At 37.4% G+C, this 21,335-nt stretch overlaps 1 protein-coding gene across 2 annotated transcripts in view; it reads right to left on the reverse strand.

Moving 5' to 3' along the window:
• The window catches only part of C6 (complement C6), a 35,882-nt gene extending 17,656 nt beyond the window's left edge, over window positions 1-18,226 (reverse strand). For both annotated transcript variants that reach the window (XM_072416640.1, XM_072416641.1), the window contains exons 1-8: window positions 18,079-18,226; window positions 16,745-16,899; window positions 14,539-14,695; window positions 13,050-13,194; window positions 7,753-7,891; window positions 6,335-6,482; window positions 5,319-5,519; window positions 1,060-1,300 (exon numbers count right to left, since the gene is read on the reverse strand). In XM_072416640.1, the coding sequence (XP_072272741.1) occupies window positions 1,060-1,300; window positions 5,319-5,519; window positions 6,335-6,482; window positions 7,753-7,891; window positions 13,050-13,194; window positions 14,539-14,695; window positions 16,745-16,887 (1,174 nt within the window). In that variant the 5' untranslated portion in view covers window positions 16,888-16,899; window positions 18,079-18,226. The remainder of the gene's footprint in view (window positions 1-1,059; window positions 1,301-5,318; window positions 5,520-6,334; window positions 6,483-7,752; window positions 7,892-13,049; window positions 13,195-14,538; window positions 14,696-16,744; window positions 16,900-18,078) is intronic.
• Window positions 18,227-21,335: the final 3,109 nt, after the last annotated feature.

Genomic DNA, 21,335 nt, shown 5'->3' on the forward strand with positions numbered 1-21,335 from the left:
TGAATCAGTTGAGTTCGAACTCAACTTTCTTCTTTTTGTTTCAATCAAGTCAATTTTTATATTTTTAATAACGAACAACAGTCCTCCAGGTGCTTGGGGATTCCAACTTTTGCATTTTTCTATAATATGAATTTCCAATCTTTCCATAGGTTCCACAATGTAAAATACAACTGTTTTCTTACAATGCTTCAAATGAACTGCGTAAAAAAATATCTAACTGCTAATAGTAGCATAAACCCCTTAGCCCAACATTCAGAAAGTCATAAAAAACAATACTATAGCATTAATAAACTATACCTATGAATTTAGAAGCAATGTAATATTGGTTCAACAATATCATTCCAAAATATTGTGGGGTACAAAATAGCCTTTCAAACATTTTTTTATTTATTCTATCATCACTGATCAAAAACTACACAATGTTTTGGGTAAAGTTAGCCCTTCATCAGGTGTTTATTGATGTGAACAATTTATCAGCCATATATATTCCATTGTTCCATTTAGACCAATGTATTAGCATATCATTCTACTCAAACAACTGAAAATAATTGGGTAGAAGGGCAATACTCATAAAGACTTTCAGAAAAGAACAAAGTCTAGCCCTGTGTTTCTTAACCAGGGTTCAGAGGAACTCTAGGATTCCTCCAGAGGTTTCTAGGGGTTCCTTAAACCATGAGCAATTTGGACCTCTCATGTCATGTATTATCTGTACCTCAGGCCAGCAATGTAGAAGGCATTATTTAATCTGATCATTATGCTAATGTACTGTGAGCTGTGGATATAGAAATTATAGAAGGGGTTCTCTGAGATCTGAACATTTTTTCAAGAGTTCCCCCATATCTAAAAGGTTGAAAATAACCTTTGCTTGTCCGGGAATACACTGCAGGCCATGCCCTTCTTTTTTGTTTATAAAGTCAGTTGAATTGTCAGCACAAACTATTTTACAACTAGAATAACTCATTTATGGCCACTGGTAAAAAACAATATATTCAAATTAAAACTTTTTTTTGTATCAAAGTAAAACTTTACATCTCCCAGACTGCTCTGTAATTTGATTACCTGAGTTTTTCAGTTCCTCTGCATTGTACTGGAAGAGGAGGTCATACGATCCACCCATTGAGCCCTGGCTGATGTAATGGGTGCCAAAATTATCAAAGATCCTGCTGTACAGAGGATAGTTGTATTCCAAGGGCAGGTGATTCAGAGCCCTGAGGAAGACATCCGATAGCCAGAGGTTGTCTTTCTTCATGGCGAATTCTGACACAGAGATTACTTTATGAATCCTAATAAATTTGGAATTCTATAAGCAAAACCAGATAATTATTAATCATTTCCTAAAATGACCAGATATTTTATATGAAATGGACAGAGACAGATATTTTACAACTTTAGCCAACAGTATAAAAGCATTCCCACCAAATGATGCAAAGTATGTGATACATATATGTTTTGTTATAAATCATCCCTGCTACGATGTATAACAGCTTAGTATAATGCCAAATATTAAACTTGCAATTACTGTCACTCACTTACTATCAGTCATTTGGCTGTACAGACAAGTTGCCCCAGAGTATTGTTATAGAATAAAACATGGTGGACCACTCAGTAACCTCCTCAAAAACACCAGGAAATACTAATACACATTGTAGATCTTTGCTACCAAAAAAATTGTAGTGTAGCTTTCTCAACCAGAGTTCCATGAAACCCTAGGTTTCCTCCAGATTTTGCAAGGGGTTCCTTGAGTTTTGGCCTATCGACCTCCAATTTGATTGTGACCTTTTAGTTTGTGTTTTCTCTGTCAGTTCTCTGCTCTACAAGCCTGCAGCATCCCTGGTTTCCCTTTGGCTGTAAATGATCTCGGCATCCCCTGTTCTGAGACTGTGGGCAGCTGAGTGGGATTAAGAGTTGTGCTAAAACTGAGCATAGTATTTCCTGATCTCAGTCCTATGCGGCCATTGGCTGCTGGGTCTTTATAGCCTCTCTACTCACAGTGGTCTGTGCCTGATAGCTGGACTGATCAACTGCTGGTGCAAATTTCAGTTGATTTACTATTGCTGACCTTGCCTGTTTCTGACCTTTCGATTGTATGTTGCCTGTACCAACCTTTGCCTGTGACCCCCACTCTGCTTCGTGGTGCTTCTCCTTTGGTACCTCATCTGGTGGACCGATCACACGTGAATGACCTTAGGCTTCTTTTTTGCTATTTGTCTTTGTAAGAACATTGAATTGCATTATCCGTGGGCTTCTGGTCCTCTGCCAGCCCTTCCCCAGACTCCATCCATTGCGCACTAAGTCCTGGGGGCAACCCTGTGCTGGGAAACCCAACCTGTATCCCAAGGCTGAGTGGGGGCTTTCTATAGGTGAATACTGAGGTGTTAGATTGTAGGACAGGCGTCTGGTGGGTACTGGTGCTGAACCAGAGCCTTCCATGTTCTTTTTTAGCTTTTTTATATCTGTAAGGTTAACATTCTGACCACCACTGTAATAGGGGCATTTTTTCTACTGACTACTAATATAGGGTGCATTTTTTCATGCGTTCCTATGGTTTTAGAAGAGGTTCCCTAAGAGCATAAAATTTTTTTAGGAGCTCCTCAAGATTGAAGAAGCCTGATATAGTATGTACAGACCTGTAAATGCCATTGTACTGCATCGAGAGCACTGCCCTGCCTCCCGTCTGCTTGATGGAGTAATACCAAATACCACTAGAATATCTTACTGTTCACTCCGGGTATCAGCTGAACTTTTATTGCTTCTTTTCATTTCTCTACTTTTTTTAAAGACTTCTTAGATGAAATAATGAAAGCTTTTTTTAATGTGCAAGGAATATACAGCTGAACATGAGGATGTTTCACATATTTTTTAGCGTTCTTTTTTAATACAATTATTGTGTAAGGAAAAGCCTCCTCTGATCCTCTAATGTTCCTTGGACTACAGGCCTGCTGTAAAGTTTGTTAAGTACTGGTTGCGTACTCTGCACTCTTGTTGGGAACAGATAAGAGGCTTACAGTCATCCAAGGCCACCATCGACTTCAGTTCTAATCCACTTGAAGAGATTGGACACCACAGTCATAATACAATACAGATTTATAAAGCATTCTTTTCCCCTTAGGAATCAAAGCTCTTTATACTTGATAAGTTTAAATTATCAGTATGGTTGAGATGTAAAATTATCAGCCGTGTGTGGCAACTCAATACAAAGATATCTTTCTGGAAAGTACAATGACTACATTAAAGAAATATCTCATAACTCTATATTAAAATACATAAGTGAACTTAATGTAATTTTATAAATGTAACTGAAGTAGTACTTCAAAGTTCACTCTATCTGCAGGTATAGCAGATTCTAAATCTAAAGTTAAAATTTAGTTGAGCTTAAAATAACTAGGGAACAATTAGGAACAGAGGATGAAAGTATCAGATTTAGCGTAATTGTACATGTATGTAATAACAAAATGATCTAGGGAGACTTCGGATTCTAGATCATGCAATGACAGCTAATGAAATGACAACTGAAGGCTTAATAACACTTGAATTTTCATCAAATAATGAAATGCACGGCTACTGTCTATTACAAAATTAAACATCAAGCCACATAAAGCATATGACACAGATATAGAGATCCCCAGTCTTTGTCAATTTATCTTAATGTGATGGCATACACTGTTGTCTTACCTAAATGCTAACAGTTTGGCTCTAGGTGTACTGACACGGCACATTATTGCACCAAAAAAAACACATAAACTGTCCGGGGCAGCAATAATTAGAGCCAGGTCAGAATGCTGTAATAAATGGGTTGATGGTCCAAAACCTCATACTGAGAAGGCAATTACTGGTTACCAACATAATGTGTGGGTAGGTGTTTGCTGCTCTAGGGCTTGGCCAATGTTCATTATGAAGATATTGGGCACAAATGAGGCTGTGAGTCTGAGAAGACAGTACACAGTGGCAGGGAGGGTTTGATATCTAACAGCAGGAACACATACAGAAGTTTGGTAACCAATCTTTTTAGGTCCTCCTCATTTATTTCTCTGTCAATGTAACAGACAATATCTCAAATAGTGGAAGGTCCATCTAGTAGTAGTTAGTCACATTTACAGGGCTTGTTTTTGTACAACTTACTGAACGGATGAAGCATCTTGAAAGGCTACAAAAAGCTTCAACATTACATGAACAAGTCTAAATGATGTTTTCTACACGATATACAGTGACCCGGATAAGGTCCTCTTCAACTATGTACTGTTTATTTTTTAGGCAAAGTGTGTTTGTAGCATTAAATAAGGTGGAACTAGATAACAGTATTGGCAAAAACAATAATTTTCCCTATTTTTCATGTAATAAAAAGGTTTTATGGCACCAATAATTTTTGATATATGTATCTGCCTTTCTTACCTTGATGCTTTTCACTGGGCTGCAAGAACTTGTTCTGGCACACATTGATTTTTTAAATACGCCACTAAGTTGATGGAATGTATTGTAGGAGAGCAGCAATTTAATTAGGACATGGGTAAGCACATTCAATTTACACTTTACATAAGCTATGTCACCCATCTTTCATATAATGAAATAATAATATTATGCTTGATCAGATAACATATTCAACCTCCACTGGGCAAAAGCAATATAATTTTAGGACATAAAATGTCTTAAGTGGCCTTAAGATCTCTAATGCACCAACCTACACACTGATATTCAGTATTATCGAGTATCATAGTTACATGGTAGGTTAGGTTGAAAAAAGACATCAGGTCCATCAAGTTCAACCATTAGGGAAATAAACATATCCCAGATATAAAACCCTATAAGACACAGTTGGTCCAGAGGAAGGAAAAAAAATCCCCTGGTACAATTTGCTTCAACAGGGGAAAAAAATTCCTTCCTGATTCCATGAGTCAATCTCATGTTCCCGGGATCAACAGTCTCTGTTATTTTTACTTTAAAGCCTTAATCCCCAGTTATATTCTGTGCTTCTAGAAAAACATCCAGCTTTCTCTTAAAGCAATATATAGTAGTTGCTGAAACTACTTCCTGAGGGAGCCGATCCCACATTTTCACAGACCTTACAGTGAAGAATCCCTTCCTTATCCGGAGATTAAACTTCTTTTCCTCCAGACGCAAAGAGTGCCCTCCTATTCTTTGTAATGATCTCAAAGTGAATACTGGGGAAGAGAGTTCTCTGTATGGACCGTTTATATATTTATACAGGGTGATCATATCCCCTCTTATACGTCTCTTCTCAAGAGAGAATAGATTCAGTTCAGCTAATCTCTCCTCATAGCTGAGCTCCTCCATTCCTTTTATTAATTTAGAATTATTTTTACCTGTTTGTAAGATGAACTTATAGCTTCCTTAAAAGATCTACTTGAGGTTCTCCTCGAGTTACTTTTCCTACTGAACAGAAGGGGAATTCCACGAGAGCTACGGCCAGATGACTGACTCTGGTCTTGAGTTCTGACCTCTTTATTAAAATCATTCATACTGCTGTGGAAATCAGATTGTACATCATCTTCTTCATCTTTCACCTGTGGAGAAGACAGACTATTTACTATTTAGAGCATCTAATTCTAATATTGCCAAAATAAATTTAAATTTGAGGCCGAGATCGATGTCAATGAGTTTAACTGCTCACCAGTTTATGAACTTCAGCAAACTCATATGTATTTAAGAATAGTTAGTGTAGTGTATATTGCACTTTTTAAATAAAACTGAATAACATGTTTTTTTTATCTTTCTCTCTCAATGTGTAACTATCTAGCATCCACTTTTGGCTATTTCCTTTCTATGTGAACAATAGCATTAGTGCATTTACTACTATATATCAGCTTTCTAACAGTGACACCAAATATTCTAATATATGTATATATATATGTAATATAGCTATTTACATTTTACTCAAAGATGAAAGTCTTCAACATGCACCAGATTAATGCTTTTTTACTCTAAATACCACAAACACCATCAACATTATCATTAAATGATAAATAGAACCTTGAAGCACACAGCCATTTTCCTTTAAAACTGCAAATCATAGATTTCAAATTGTCCCCCCTCCCCAGCACATCAATGAACCTGTCACTGGTTAACAGACTGTCCTTCTTTGGACAACTTTTTTTAGGTATTAACCTGCTGCTTTGGAGGTGCTCTGACCAAACCATCTAGCCTTCATAACTGGTTAAAGTGGCTCAGGTCCTAATTCTAGCACATCACTGTTAAGAACTGACTTTTCACTTGTTGCCTGGAATATCACACCAACCACTTGCCCTGTGCCATTGTAACCAGATATGAAAGATAATTACTTTACCTATTAGTGGTTTTAATGCTTTGGCTGATCATTTACCTGGAATGTAAAACTTTCCAGATTGGCGGGAAGTCTGTAAGCTTTCCGGGTTGGCCCTGTTTCATTTCCATAAACTATGGCACGTTTTCCACCATAGAATGAGTTGTCAAATATTTCCCCTTTGCTCTCACCAGAGAGGTAATTATATCTAGGAAAAAGTACATTCACAAACGTTATACATTTTTTTTTAATGTATTAATAATAAATACAACTCTAAATCATGAGTTTAAACTGGATTATTAGGGTAATTTATGTTTGAACTTGAATACATCTACTGGACTCTATCTGTAATAATCATGTATTGTAAAGTGTATTCTTTTTACCTCTTTCCATTAGGGAGTTCTTCTTGACTCTATACCTATCACTGCCCTATACCTAACACTGCCCATAGCTAGTTGGAGCTATTAACACTTGGCAAATCTAAGCAACATTTACATGTACAGTGATATGTTAGCACTAACACTGCTTCTTGGAGTCAGCAGTTTGAACCTCTGGGGCTGGATAGGTGCCATGGATGTAACACCCCCTAAAAACATTATAGGAGGTGCTAACTTGCAGAACAGTGGGGATTAAAAAGACAAATAATGCTAAAAAGATGAATGCCATTTGAAAGGGAGAGCAAAGGCTAGCCAGTCATTGCAGCACTTCCCAAAATGTAGACAGAATACTTTCACATTTTGGTTTTCTCCCCACCAGCAAAGAAAACATTGGGCTCTTACCATCTTCTCTGCATTAAATGCCACTCTGGAATTACATTATCCCAACTCTTGGCTCCATTTTCAGCATCTTATGATTATGCTGTAAACAGTGCACATAACAAAATGCTAAAAGGAAGGGTAAGGAGTTTTTGGCAGAAGGCAATGCTTCAAAAGGAAGACTTTAGGCCAGACTCTTCGTCTTGAGCATGGTGACAAGTATTTGCAAGCGGTTTTGTAGCTTAAAACTGGTTGCAAAAAAAGGTTAGCATTTGACTACTGGTAGTTGGGTCTCGTTTTATCTTTTAGTTGACAGGCAGTAGGAGGCAGGAGCATTGCTGCCTGTATTTATGGATGCTACATGCTTGTTGCCCCTGCCACCTCCATTGAGTTGAATTGGATCGACTTTTGACAATAGGCACTCAGAAAGGATAAACACCTGGGTAAAATACCACTGGTATGAACATTTTTTAAGTGTAGTCAGTCCAGCAAATCTTTCTAAAGATATTTGTGTTGCATTAGCTGTTACAGCTTGCTTTACACTAATGTATGGCTAATATATTTTCAGTGGTGTTTCATTTTTATACCCCTTCTAATTCAATAGCCTACACCATGCCATTTTAATTGTACCTTCCATAATATATTAATAGCCTAGACAAACTTATTAATAAGCAGCAAACTAACTTCACTTAATCATATGATTGGATGTAGATGCTGTCTTACCCGTTTCCCATAAGCTGAGCTCCCGGTATTGGTTCAAAGCTCCTTTTCTGGTCTGGTTTTCTTGCACATCCCCTTTCATCTGAATTATCTCCGCAGTCATTGTCTCCATTACACCTCAGTTTTGAATCAATGCAGCGCCCTGTTTTAGACACAAGAAAGTCTGACTATAGATTATGCTTTTTTCTCATATTTCCCATCTTTACATATAAATCTCAACATTGCTTTACAATAGGTAGCCAACACAAAGAAATAAGGAAAATGTCCTTGCAGTAATATTTAAATGTGGCATAATATGCAGGATTAAATCAATATGATGAATTTAAAGCTGTCTCCCAGCCTTCTTTTCAGTCATGCACAATTGTAGTGTTGTACTGAAATTGCCTACTCTGATTTCACTACACACTGTGATCTTTCTACAATGTTCATTAAAAGCTTCAGCAAGTCAGACAAAACCCATCTTTTTCTGGGGGATAGACATCAAACATTGTGCAACTCTTCCTCTCCCAGCCAAACTGTCTCTGACTGCCCATTTCATTGGGCCTGACTAACGAGAGGACCATGAAATTAATCTGGTCCTGCATTGATAACATTTACCAACTAACAGCAAAGTTGTATAAAGAAATCCGTTGCTGGATCACCCAGGTTCTCTCTTGATAGTCTGCCTTCTGCAGTCCTAGAGAGTTTTAGTCCTTACAGTTATAGAGACTCAGCATTACATGTGAGTGTTACTTATGGCAGTCTGCATGCAGATACGCTCTGCCTAGCAATGCCCACTCCTCCAATCTAACATTCACCTATTAAGGCATTTTAATATTTGCTCAATTTGAGCACACTGCTTTCAGAGCTTTTGAGAGTAGTACTGATTTAGAGTGCTGTAATTTTTCAAGAAACTCCATACAGCATTTTACCATCATCTAATATCAGTTATCAGTTTGCTTATATTGCCTAAAGAAGTACAGAGACCCAGTGATGACACCACTGGGTCCTAAAATATGTAATCAAAGTGGAAATATTTTATTTTAAAATTACATTAGCATATTGATATGGGAGGAGAGGAGGAACCTGTGTGATAAAATATAAGCAAAATAAACTTTAGCTTTAAACAATAAATGTTTATTTCTCAAAGGGAATCAAATTCAAGCTCCAGTGCTTTGCCTTCAAATCCCTCCACAATTCTTGTCCCACTTACCTTTCTGTCCTGATAGGTAAATACTCCCCTAGCCGCTCTCTTCTCTTCTTCAATGACCTACTAATGACTTCCTCACTCATAACCTAATCACATGCACGGCTCCAAGACTTTAGGGCTGCCCCGACTCTCTGGAATGGTGTTCCTTGTCCTATTCTGCTTGCTCCTACTTTCTGCACATTCAAATGATCATTGAAATCCCATCTTTTCAAACTGGCCTACCCATCTACTTCTGTCTCCTATCCTAAACATTCACTACTTCCCATCACTCCATATCCCCCTCCTATTGTGTGGTATTTCCCCCACCTCCTAGATTGTAAGCTCTTCGGGGCAGGGTCCTCTCCTCCTGTGTCACTGTCTGTATTTGTCTGCCATTTGCTACTCCTATTTAATGTACAGCGCTATGTAATGTGTTGATGCTATATAAACCCAGCTTAATAATATTATTAATAATAATAGTAATAATAAAGGGATTATTAAGTTAAACCTCAAGGCATTTACAAGTTTCCCCTATTAGCAAAATTAATTTTTAAATGATCTGCGAACAGATTTTGTTATCAAAATTGTATGTAACTTATCTATACAAATTCAGCTGAACAAGCTTGTAATTTTTTGTTTGGGATTTGTTAAATTCTTTAGGCCCGCTAGGAAAATTTGATTTTTCAAAGCTATACTATCTTTGATGGATCTGACTGCTTAGCTTCCTGTCCAAAAAAACATCAGAGGTGATTGTAGTAATTATCGCAGAGGAAACAGATGAGAATGTTCCTTCTTGAGCTGAGCAGATGTTGGTACCGCTCTCTGTGGGTTATCACTTTGCACTTGCTCCAACTGAACAGTTTGTTTTTTGAAACTTCAGATTTTAAAGCAAAAATCTATCTGTGAACAAAAAAGTCCTCTTACCTTTTCCATGAGTGTCAATCTGCATGCGTCCGCCATGCGAGCGATTGTACAAACTTCCCAAACTCCCAAGTTTGCAAACTTGACATTTGCTGCAACTTCCATTGAAGTCAATGGAAAGTTTTTTTTCCTGTTATTATAATCCATTAGCCATACTACTGTTGAACAAACTGGACATTACCATGGAGGACATGCACCAATGGCTTAAAAAAAAACCTAAGGTCATTCTATGCATCTTCAAGACAAAACAGTTGTTATTATGATTAAACAGTGATATATATATATATATATATATATATATATATAGAGCTTAAAGGTAAGCTTAAGGTTGCAAATGTCAGACAGATACAGACAATGACACAGGAGGCTGAGAAGAGGACCCTGCCTAGAAAAGCTTACAATCTAAGAGGTGAGGAAAGTATCAGAAAATAGGAGGGGGATATGGATTGATGGGTAAGTAGTGAGGGTTTAAGAGACAGAAAAGGATGGGTAGGTGAGTTTAAAAAGATGACTTTTGAGGGCTCTTTTAAATGAGCAGAAAGTAGGAGCAAGCTGAATTGGATGAGGAAGACCATTCCAGAGAATTGGGGCAGCTTTAGAAAAGGACAAATGTGTTTTTTTTTATCAAACAGCTATAATACTGCTACCTCTTTTTTTTTTTGGGGGGGGGGGGGAGAGGGCATTAGAAGAAGCAGCAGAAAAATCAGGACAATAAAGGTGGCTGGGTATTCCAGGAATATATATGGAATGCAAAAATTCCCCCTGTTGAACAAAAGTGTATGTTTTCTATAATAACAAATAATACAGTTTGCCATTACATTTGCATTGTGGGGAACCATGGTCCATCCCTACTGTTTGGTTCTTCCCAATGACTCCTATATTACTGCATCCTGTAGTGATGCACTGACAAGAGGTAGATCCTGAACTTGGAAGCTGAGCAAAACCAATGCTTCTGTGAGTGTTGATCTCCTTGTCTCCTTTCTGTACTCATTGATTCCTCCCACCAACCCCATGTTACTATGGGACACATAAGTGATGAAAGGTTCAATGCAAGGAACTAGTGAACACTGTGAGAGCACCAGAAGGTTCTCATTCTTGTACATTTTTTATTTTGAAGAGTATTCAGACCAAGAGTACTCTTTATTACAGAGGCACTTATTTGGGCATTGCTACTGACCTATGGACCTCAATGACAAATTTGTCTTGACTTTTTCCTTATTCTTATTCTTTTTGAGTTGACTTTTTCCTTATTCTTTTCTTGCACAATCCATGAAATAGGTCGTAATCATTCTGAAACTGCTGACAACAAATACATGTAAGAATTTGCCAGTCTCTAATGAGCAAGATATAGTTTATCTATGACCTACAGGACATATTATTGCTTTGTACAACTGTTGAGATGTGGTGATAGTATGATTACAAAATGTTGATGATAACTTAAAATTAAAGTTATGACCTCTTATTTATGAAAATATGTTCTGCAGCATCTAAGTAGGAATTCCTCCCTAGATGAAGCGTCCCTGTAGCCAGCTTGAGCTTTGTTTAACTTTTTTGATTCTCTGCTACAGAGCAGGTAATAAAGCTCCATGGATTACAACAGAGAGTCTGTCCAGAGGAAACCTTGCCTCGAAAGAGCATCTAGAATTGAATCTTCTATAGTGGAGAGTATCCAGGGACAGCTGGATAGAAGATGCTGCTGTATTTATGAAAAATATTCTACAGATTTTGAATTAATATGTGGCTGAGAGAGAAATCTCCATTGGAAGTGTATGTCCAGACATTTTTTTTATTGTATAGAACATGGAAGGGTTCTTACCCCTATGAGGTTATTTTTGCCCCTACATGTAAGGTTACTCTTTATTTTTAGTCCTGAAGATGCAATAAGAAATAAGATTAAATCTCTCCAATATTATCATGCCAGAGAGTTGTTCTTAGAACAGGAGTCTTCTTCGGAGAATTTTCCTGCACGTATTGTTTAAATCACAACTCAAAATGTTGTATTTCCCCTCACGTTCTGTTTCAATGGCAATGGTCATCAGGACAAATAAAGGGTGGAAGTCGAGGCTGGAAGTGTCCCCATTGGTTGGTAATTGTTAGGAGTGTGGGGTTTGCTCCTCAAAATCATTATTCACAAAGCATTTTGCATGGTAAACAACCAAATGGGAGCCAACTTCATACCATCGTATTAAATACAGCTCTTGATGAACAGCAGATGAAGTTATACAATTTAAAATAATAATTTGCTTAGTTGTGTTTAAGGAAGTTTTGTGAAATAAAGACATATTTGCTTTACTTGTCACTCAAACACCTCTGTAAATGAACTTCACAGCTGTTCTGAATGGGCAAAATATTAAAAACAGAGACAGAGAGGTATATTTATAGAGAAGCATATGTGACTTGCTTCACAAATTCACTGGTGGTGAATCAATCTCCGTCATTTAAAACACATTCACATGCTTTCAGAGCAGGTCTGATAAATGTCAGATTTGCTGCTTTATATATACCTCAGATAGTTTGGTTGATATCTAATGCCTCAATATACCATCAGCGGGGTATGGGCTGGAATTAGGCAGCACCTACAATTATTTCAGGTTTTGAAAACCTTTGTTATACAATATAGTTATACAATGTGTAACAACGCCAAAAAAGAAAAACAAATTAAAAAGAAACACAGAAAAACACTGGTATACAAAGTAAATAATATTAGCATCAGCATGTTGGGATGTACAGTATGAAGCAATAATTAAACACTCCAGAGAACACTTGAAGGCGATTGTGATCTCATTCTAAAAGGTCGGAAGGTTTTTTTCTATTTGATTACAATTTGATCATTGAACCTGGGTGATCCAACAAACATGGGACAAATTTCTTAAAAACCATTAACTTTTAGTTGGCAAATGTTTTTGATCCTGGACCAGATCCATTCTAGGTTTGCTGCATAACCTAGGTTCTCCCATGATAGTCTATCCAGTCTTGTAGAGTTTTTATAAATCAGGCCTCGTGTATGATCAATTTTAGAACAAGTAGAAGCAACTAAATGGCAGTTATAATCTTTTTTAACCTGGAACCCCCAAAACAATTTTTTACTATCAAATGCCTAAAATAGGTACCCAATATTTTGGTTGGGACCATTTATGGTTTTTATCAAAATGCTTCAACCTACTGTTTACTCAAAAAATAATATGAACAATAAAAATACATACAGACTAACCTGTGTTGCATTTGAACTTCTTAGTGCAATCTGATTGTTCAATATTGCAAAGCTTTGTCGGAACACATGGGCGAGAGTCTGAAAGCAGTCCCTCGCAGCTTTGTCCTCCAAACTGGGATGGCTGTGCCAGTGAACGGACACGAAACTGAAAAGACACGTGTTATTTTTGTGGATCACAAAATGGGCCTGATATATTAAAGCTATCATAGGCTGGGGAAGCTACACTCTCTTCAGTGAACCTGGGTGATCCAGAAAACCCATAAAGGAGTTCTTAAAAGTTATTTGCTATTTGTTAGCAAATCATTTTAAAAAAAGTGAAAGTGTATCTTAAATCTTGGAGAACTTTAATAAATCAGGCCCATCTCAATGTAGCTCTTAAAAAGGAGGTATCATTAAACAATCGTTAATTAAAAAACTCTAGCTTTTATTTAGTAATGTTTAAGTGTGTGATTTTGTATAGATGGTTTAATAAACAGTACTGCTTTCAGATTTCATATAAATGAGGACACCTTCTATAACTTCCATTGGCTGCAGGCTTGGTTACTTTGTTTTTTATGGACCCTTGTGCAGGACCCTTACCCTGTAATTTAAAGAGTATGTCCAAGCACTGGTAAGTGCAGCAACATATTATGCAGTGATGTACAATACCCAAATGTAATCCCAAACGTATCCCAAAAGCATGTTCCAACAAATGGAAGCTAATTGCCACTGAAGCATGCATGATCATGCATCAGCTTACCCACACAAACCCTTAGTATATATGTTGCATGTAAGCACTTTTGGTGTTGGCCGTTACAGTAATGACTGCAATGAGTCAGTATGTATTATCTAATAGAAATATAAATGTATGGTAAAAGTGTGCTTTTCTATATGGGTGTGATAACCAGTATGGATCACGAACTGCAAAGTATACTGTTTGGTATAGTAAAGTATATAGTATTACTATATATGTTTTAAATATTAATGTCTACTGTGGGACTAATCTACAGGGTCGCTGTACATATTTAGAAGCGAATGAAGTAGCTATGTGGCGTTCACCAAAAAAGCTTGCAGTCTTACAGAACCAGCAGTTTGATATACAGTCAGCAATTGAAAACCCCTGGACTTCTTTAATTTAAAGTTTGGTAACATATGAGAGTTTGTATTCTGCTGTTTCACTATATGTCACCCTGCTGACACAATGTCATGAACTAGATTTTTGAGTGCCAAGAAGGGTTTCTATTATCTCCAGAAAAGTTCCTATGGCTTACACCATGCTTGGTAACAGAGGAGTGCTAGTCATAAACCTTTGGCTGACCTTTTTATGTTGCCTTGAATGGTTCTGTCAAGTCTTTACAATTATTTTTAGCTACAAAAGTGTTGGAACTGTACTGGGTATTTTTGTTATAATATTTGTATGTTATTATTTTATTTAATGTATTTATATTTGTGTGGGCATTGAAGCATGGACTATTTTATATCATGTATTACAATTTTATAATTGCCATACCTGCTTCTTAAGACACGGGTCACAATCAGACCAAGGTCCAAAGTCCCCAAGTCGACAGTTGATGGCACACGGTTCTTCATTACAAGATCGAGTCTCATGTCTTGTGCACATTTGATCACAGTTATTCTTGCTGTAGTATTCATCATGGACTATATTTCTGTAATATAAAGCAGCTAATTAACCTCCTTAGAGGTAACCCCGAGTGTGACTCGGGATAGAAAAAAGTTGCTAAAAGTGGAAACCCCCGAGTCACACTCAGGGTAGTGACTCGGGGTAGGTAATCCTATGGGAGGTAATAGCAAATAGAGCCTTACCTGATCCACCGGCGTCCTGCGTTGTCCATCGCCGCGATCTCTGTATTCTTCCGGCCGGCTTCTGCATCCAATGAGTCATCGGGAAGTTTCCGGTGACGTTAGTGCGTGTGTACTTTGCCGATGGGGCGGGGCGGAAAATTCAAAATCCATTTGTATTGCATTCAATAAAAAATAACTGTATTGAATGCAATACATTGGATTTATATGTGTAAAACTAGTACATTGTTTTCAAGAACATTTATTTTACAGTATATATATTAGTATATTATGTATTTTGAAAAAAAAAAATTTTTTTTCAAATATATAGATTTTTTAATTTATTCAATTTATTATTTTTACATGATTTTGTGTTTCAAACTTTGTTATACTTTTACTATTATATCATACTGTAAAAAAAATTTTCATGAAAAACAATATACCGCTTTTAGACATATAAAACCGGAAAGAAATGAACCGCTAGGGAGGTTAATACCTATCTTTGATGCACTGATATAATATTGTTTTTTACACCAGTTATCACACATGTATTTTATTAGGTGAAGCTAATGGACAACAGTAGGAAGACCCCTTAGAAACCAAGGGTTCCAGGCATAATGTTCTCTCCTGCTTGTTAGCTCATTAGGAAGGAGCGCAGGAGATATAGGGGGATGATGCCACAATGTGTCTCTGTAATTTGAAGTTGTACAGCCTTGCTATACAATATGTACTAAGTATTGGAGTTAATATTATTTATCTAATTATCGCTATGAACTTGTCATAGAGTTGTGAGTTGGGGTGGTGATAAATATTTGAGACAACCTCAGGGCCGTTACCTGTGCTCCTGTCCAATTGAATGGGTTCATGACCTTGGGCTTTGACCCTAAAAAATGTGTATTTTAAGATTCTCCCATTTTGGAAGAATTCACAGAATGATAACCTACTAAATGATAATTAGCACCCTGGTTGGTACCCTCAAAATAAGTAGTAAATGAAGGGCACAAGTGAATATGGAAACTCTGTTGTTCTAGTTCAGGGAACTCCTACCAAGATAGCACTAGAACCAATATATCCCTTGGGAGTCAAAGGTCCAAGAGTTGCCATAGTCCAGAATAGACTATAAGAACAGAAAAAACATCAGGTAAGGATTACAAGTCAACGGAACTTTTTTTTAAGACTTTGTGCAGTTGGATATCCTGATAATTACCCACATTAATTTCCATGTTCTGCAGTCACCAGTAAATCTGCTCAAATGTGAGTGACTGGCACCCAGGTATTTATCCCTAAAACTGAACCCCAGAAAATTTCAAAAACTATCTATGCAGTGGATCTCTCCTGTTAAATTATTGTTTGTGCCTAGAAGAAATGTAAAAAGAACTTTTTTTGCTTCACTCTCACTGTCTCCTTCTCAGGGCCAATGCAACTGAATACCCAGCCAGTGGTTGCAGGTTCTGCCATTATCCCCTACAGAACCAGCGCCCTTGGCATCTCGGAATGCGATCCACAGAGGGAGGAAGGGAAAAGGTAAATAAAAATCCTTTTTATGCCATCCTAAACAGTTACAAACATTTAACCAATGCAAGGGTATTGTTCAAGCATTCCTGGAGTTCAGCTTTACCACCTTAAAAGAATCAGCCCTAAATCATTTCATTGCAGCCTCATATGCCATCAGGAAGTCATCAGGTGTGACCTTAGGGTACATACAATTACACCAACATATATCTGGCCCAAAGTGTATCAACATTTTAAAATCAGTTTTGTCATTATTTATTGTATAGCTGTATAATTATTTGTATTCCTCCACATCGAAAAACATTTTATTTTACAAAGCTGACTCAGTATCACAATTTGATTGGCAAAGGATGTATGGTCATATGAGAAATGAACGTCAGTAACATGACTCATCCAGAACTTACCGAGATCGGCTTTGGGTTCCGTAAGCACATGTTCTGGTACAAGCTGACCAAGATCCCCATGGGTAATGTTCACAAAAGCATGAAGAGGCCTTCGTTACAAGACAACTTATCAGCAAACTGAGAAGGCAGACCCTGGAATCCATCAATGTTTATTACTGAAAATAAGAAATAGGCAAAAGACACTTACAACAAACCCCTTAGCTCATTCAACATAAAAAGCATATCTTGGTATTCTTCAATAAAAATTTGTTGCATATAGTAACCAGTCACACATTTGTGTCTATCATTTTTTTCCTCTGGACCCTACGGTTATTTGGCTTCCCCCCAAAATTGACCTTAGACTGTATTAAAGACATTTGACTATGGTAGGGGCATTAGATTGTGAGCTCCTTTCAGGGACAGTTAGTAATATGACTATAGACTTAGTAAAGCTCTGTGTATTATGTCAACGCTATATAAATACAACTAAAAAAAAGTAAAACAAGTTAGAGAACTATCTTTTGAAGACTGAAAGAATGCCACAATAGTTTCACAATCAGGTGTTTAGAGTTTGGCAATCCAAAGCATTCAGTGAGGTTTGTCCTAGTAATGAACATTTACCACTGCTTTACTTTTGGGGCTCTATTTATAAAACAGGGAATCTGAACATTCCCTGGAGGGAATCAATTACCAAATTCAAACATGTCTAGGACACTATCAGCACAGTTAATTGCTTCCTCTCCTCTAAAAAAATGCCAAAACATGGTCCTAATCTGTGTTAAAGACTTTAGATCAGTGTTTCTCAATCGGGGTTCCTCCAGAGGTTGCTAGTGGTTCCTTGAACAATGAGAAATGTGAGCCCCTCAGGTCAGTTTCAGTGACACCGATATTCTTTTTGGTTATCTGTAAGGGTGACATTCTTCCCAATGGCCAGAAAAGTAACAAGCATTCTTCCTACTGACCACCGCACTAATATCTGTGGATATAGTAAATTTAGAATCAGTTCCCTGAAGACCAAAAGGTATTTTAAGGGGTTCCCCATGTTTAAAACATTGAGAGTGGCTACATTAGAGTGTGAGCCTCTTAGAGGAGCTTGACTTTGGACCATGTACAGTGTGCTGTGTAATGTCCATGATATATAAATTCATGCTTGTTATTAGTCTTTACCTATAAACATCAACATACTTTCTACATAAGGGTTGCAAAAGAAAAATCCACATAATAGAAAGGAGGAGGAGGAGAAGACCCTGCCCAAAAGAGCTTACAATCTAAGATGTGTTATAATGGTGTTAAATCATACATTTAGGCAATAACATTACTATGTACCAAATATTTTTATGATAAGCGTGTCTTACCTGGGCTCCTGTTGTTCTGCTCTCTGTGCAAAAGATTCACTCAAAGTTCAGGGTTTTGTTTACACTGGTTAATTTTATACCAACCTCCCTCCTCTCATCCATTAAAAGGCAAATTGAGTAATTTGAAAGCCATTGTTTGGTTCTATTATCTCTTAAATCAGCAGTCTGTGTGGGAGATACAAGCTGGTTATAGAGTTTAGAAGACTGAAAATTTCTACTGCCACCCACAGATGGGACAGATCATTAGCTAGTCCTGAATTTATCAGCTGGATTGATAAAAGTCATGTCTGATAGTTATTTCCAATTTCAGCTCTCTGCCACTTGAAATTACATGTATACATTTCTGAATGTTTCTATACATCTTGTAAGTAGCCTGAGTTTGCTAATGGAACGTCTGAGAAATGTATTAATATTTCAATGCCTTGTAATCTGTATGGACGGTGATAATTTTTGCACATTCAACCATAGGATTTGTATTACTACTGAAAGTATTAAGCATACATGGCTTGTTCAATATACATTTAATACACATGGGATAGACAAAGGTTTGTATGTTTTTTTTAATTGTTGCTGTTTGCATTATAAAGAGAAACTGTCACATCTATTGGAGTATCATTAAAGCCCCATTTGTAGAATACATTGTTATGTTTTTTACCCCATTGTACTGTAAATGGGGATCATGGTACTTGACCAATCCACATATTTGACATATGAATTCCTATACATATAACAAACCTGATATAGAAAACATCTGAATTCTGATATGTTTTCAGTCAGATTCTATTTATAGTGAAAATATTTTCAGCTGCCACATTTCGGACAGTAAAACCTACATAGGTTTACATGCAACCAATGTCAATTTCAGAAATCTTTTTTGGCAACCACTAGAACCAGACTAAATATAATCACTGTATATGCTGTTCTTTCTAGTTTTAGATATTTGAAGAGAAGGAGAAGTTTTGGAGATATGAAGCATAGGCACTTCTTTTGTTATCTGTGTCCTCACTGTATGTTTATGTATATCATAAAACCCAAATAAAGACTTACAGTTTCCTTATAGTCCGTTACCATCCCATGATGCTATTGGGTTTTTTTCTTCCTTTTTCATTCTCATGGTGAAAATGAGCTATTTGCCTTCCATCCCAGTGTTAAATGTTTACTGTAATGCCCACACTCCAAATCACAAGCACCCCACAAGTATTGCGGTTCTGAGAATAATGCATTCTGTTTGATCAGATCTAATAAATATCAAATTGCATTGGGCATGGTGGTCAAACTCTGGTAGTCATTGGATAGCATTGTCATATTTAGACACCTGCACGGCTGTTCTAAAGGAAAATGAAGGATAAGAGACTACGTAGACTGGATTTGAATGTGTTCATGTGCAACCTGACTGCCTTCATTCCTACCATGATTGCATATATTCAATGAAGAAAGCTTGGACGCACATTGTAATCCTGGAATGCAAAATATCTCTATCAGTCCGATGCACAGACCATTAATACCTGGCTTTGATCCTCCTTCTGATGCTTTCCCCATACTTTTAGGAAAGAGAGCATTTGCTGGTCTGTTCATTGGATCAGTAAAGATCTTTTGTATATCCTGACATTTAAAAATGTGTCCACCTATTTTTTGAATAAAGATTACGGAAGTTATTATTGTTATTATTATTATTATGCATAAACAGGATTTATTATTATACCAACATATTACGCAGCGCTGTACATTAAATAGGGGTTGCAAATGACAGACCAACACAGACAGTGATACAGGAGGAGAGGACCCTGCCCCGAAGAGCTTACAATTTAGGACGAATAGGACGAGGAAGACCATTCCAGAGAGTTGGGGCTGCTCTAGAGAAGTCTTGTATCCGTGCGTGTTATGAGTGAGGAAGTCATTAGTAGGTTATTGGAGGAGCGGAGAAAGCGACTGGGAGAGTACTTTTTACCAGATCAGAAATGTAAGTGGGACAATAACTGTGTAGGGATTTGAAGACAAAGCACAGGAGCTTGAATTTGATTCTAAGGTGAAATGGAAACCACTGTAGAATTCTGCAAAGAGATGCAGCAGAAGAGGAGCGGAGGGAAGGATGGATGAGTCTGGCTGCAGCATTCATATTAGATTGTAGAGGAGAGAGTCGGGTTAGTGGAATACCAGAGAGGGGGAGGTTACAGTAGTCCAGATGAGAGATGATAAGAGCATGTACAAGGAGTTTGGTGGTCTCAGGGGACAGGTAGCGGCGGATTTTGGAGATGTTGCATAGGTGAGTCAAAGGTGACATCAAGACAATGTGCCTGAGAAGAGGGACGAATAACAGTGTTGTTAACAGTTAGATATATGTCAGGGGGAGATTTGGAATTTGAGGGGGGGATGATGATGAGTTCTATTTTATCCATGGTTGAGCTTAAAAAATCAGTTAGACATCCATGATGAGATGGCTGACAGGCAGCATGAGACCTTATCCAGGACTGGGGGACACAGGTCAGGGGTGGACAGATAGATTTGAGTGTCATCAGCATACAGATGGTACTGTAAGCCAAAGGAGGATATGAGACTACCGAGAGAGGAGGTGTACAGAGAAAAGAGAAGCGGTCCAAGGACTGACCCTTGGGGAACACCAACAGGGAGGAGAGTGGGCGAGGAGGAATTCCCATTGAAAGAAACTTGAAAGGATCGGTCAGACAGATAGGAAGTGTGGCTTTAATACCCACTTTATTGCCACTGTATGGTATCCATACAGTGGCAAATTTGAAAAGTTTGACCACCACTGATTGTTCTATAAACCCAAACAATTAGGTTGCCTAAAAATTCATGCCAATGAAGAAGAGGAAATATGTGTCTAGTGCAGAAACTCAATATTGTTGCCATGTTTCTAAAGTTTTAAGACATTTTTCTTGTGAGTCGCTTGTGTCTGCACTTCTTGAGTCTACCCCAAATCTCCATTATATCGGGAACACGGCTTTATATTGCCGCTATGAAAAATGAGGAGGACTTAAACAATGGCCCTAAAGCTTTTTATTGTTGCATTAAAAAGTGCAGATTGTCTGCTAAAAGTAGGGTGCTGCCACACATTATTTTTTTTGTATGATCAAGGCAATTTTTTTATACTGAATCTTGTTTGATTGCATATTGTTTCCTCTTTTTAATATTTTTATGTTTCTCTATTCAGTATTACTGTCTTCAATGCATACCTTTTAAATTCAGTAACTTGGCGTGCACACAGGTACACATCCTGCCTTTAAAAATGTTGCTGACAT

This window comes from Pyxicephalus adspersus, chromosome 6 (genome assembly GCF_032062135.1).
Source record: "Pyxicephalus adspersus chromosome 6, UCB_Pads_2.0, whole genome shotgun sequence".
NCBI classification, from domain to species: Eukaryota; Metazoa; Chordata; class Amphibia; order Anura; family Pyxicephalidae; genus Pyxicephalus; species Pyxicephalus adspersus.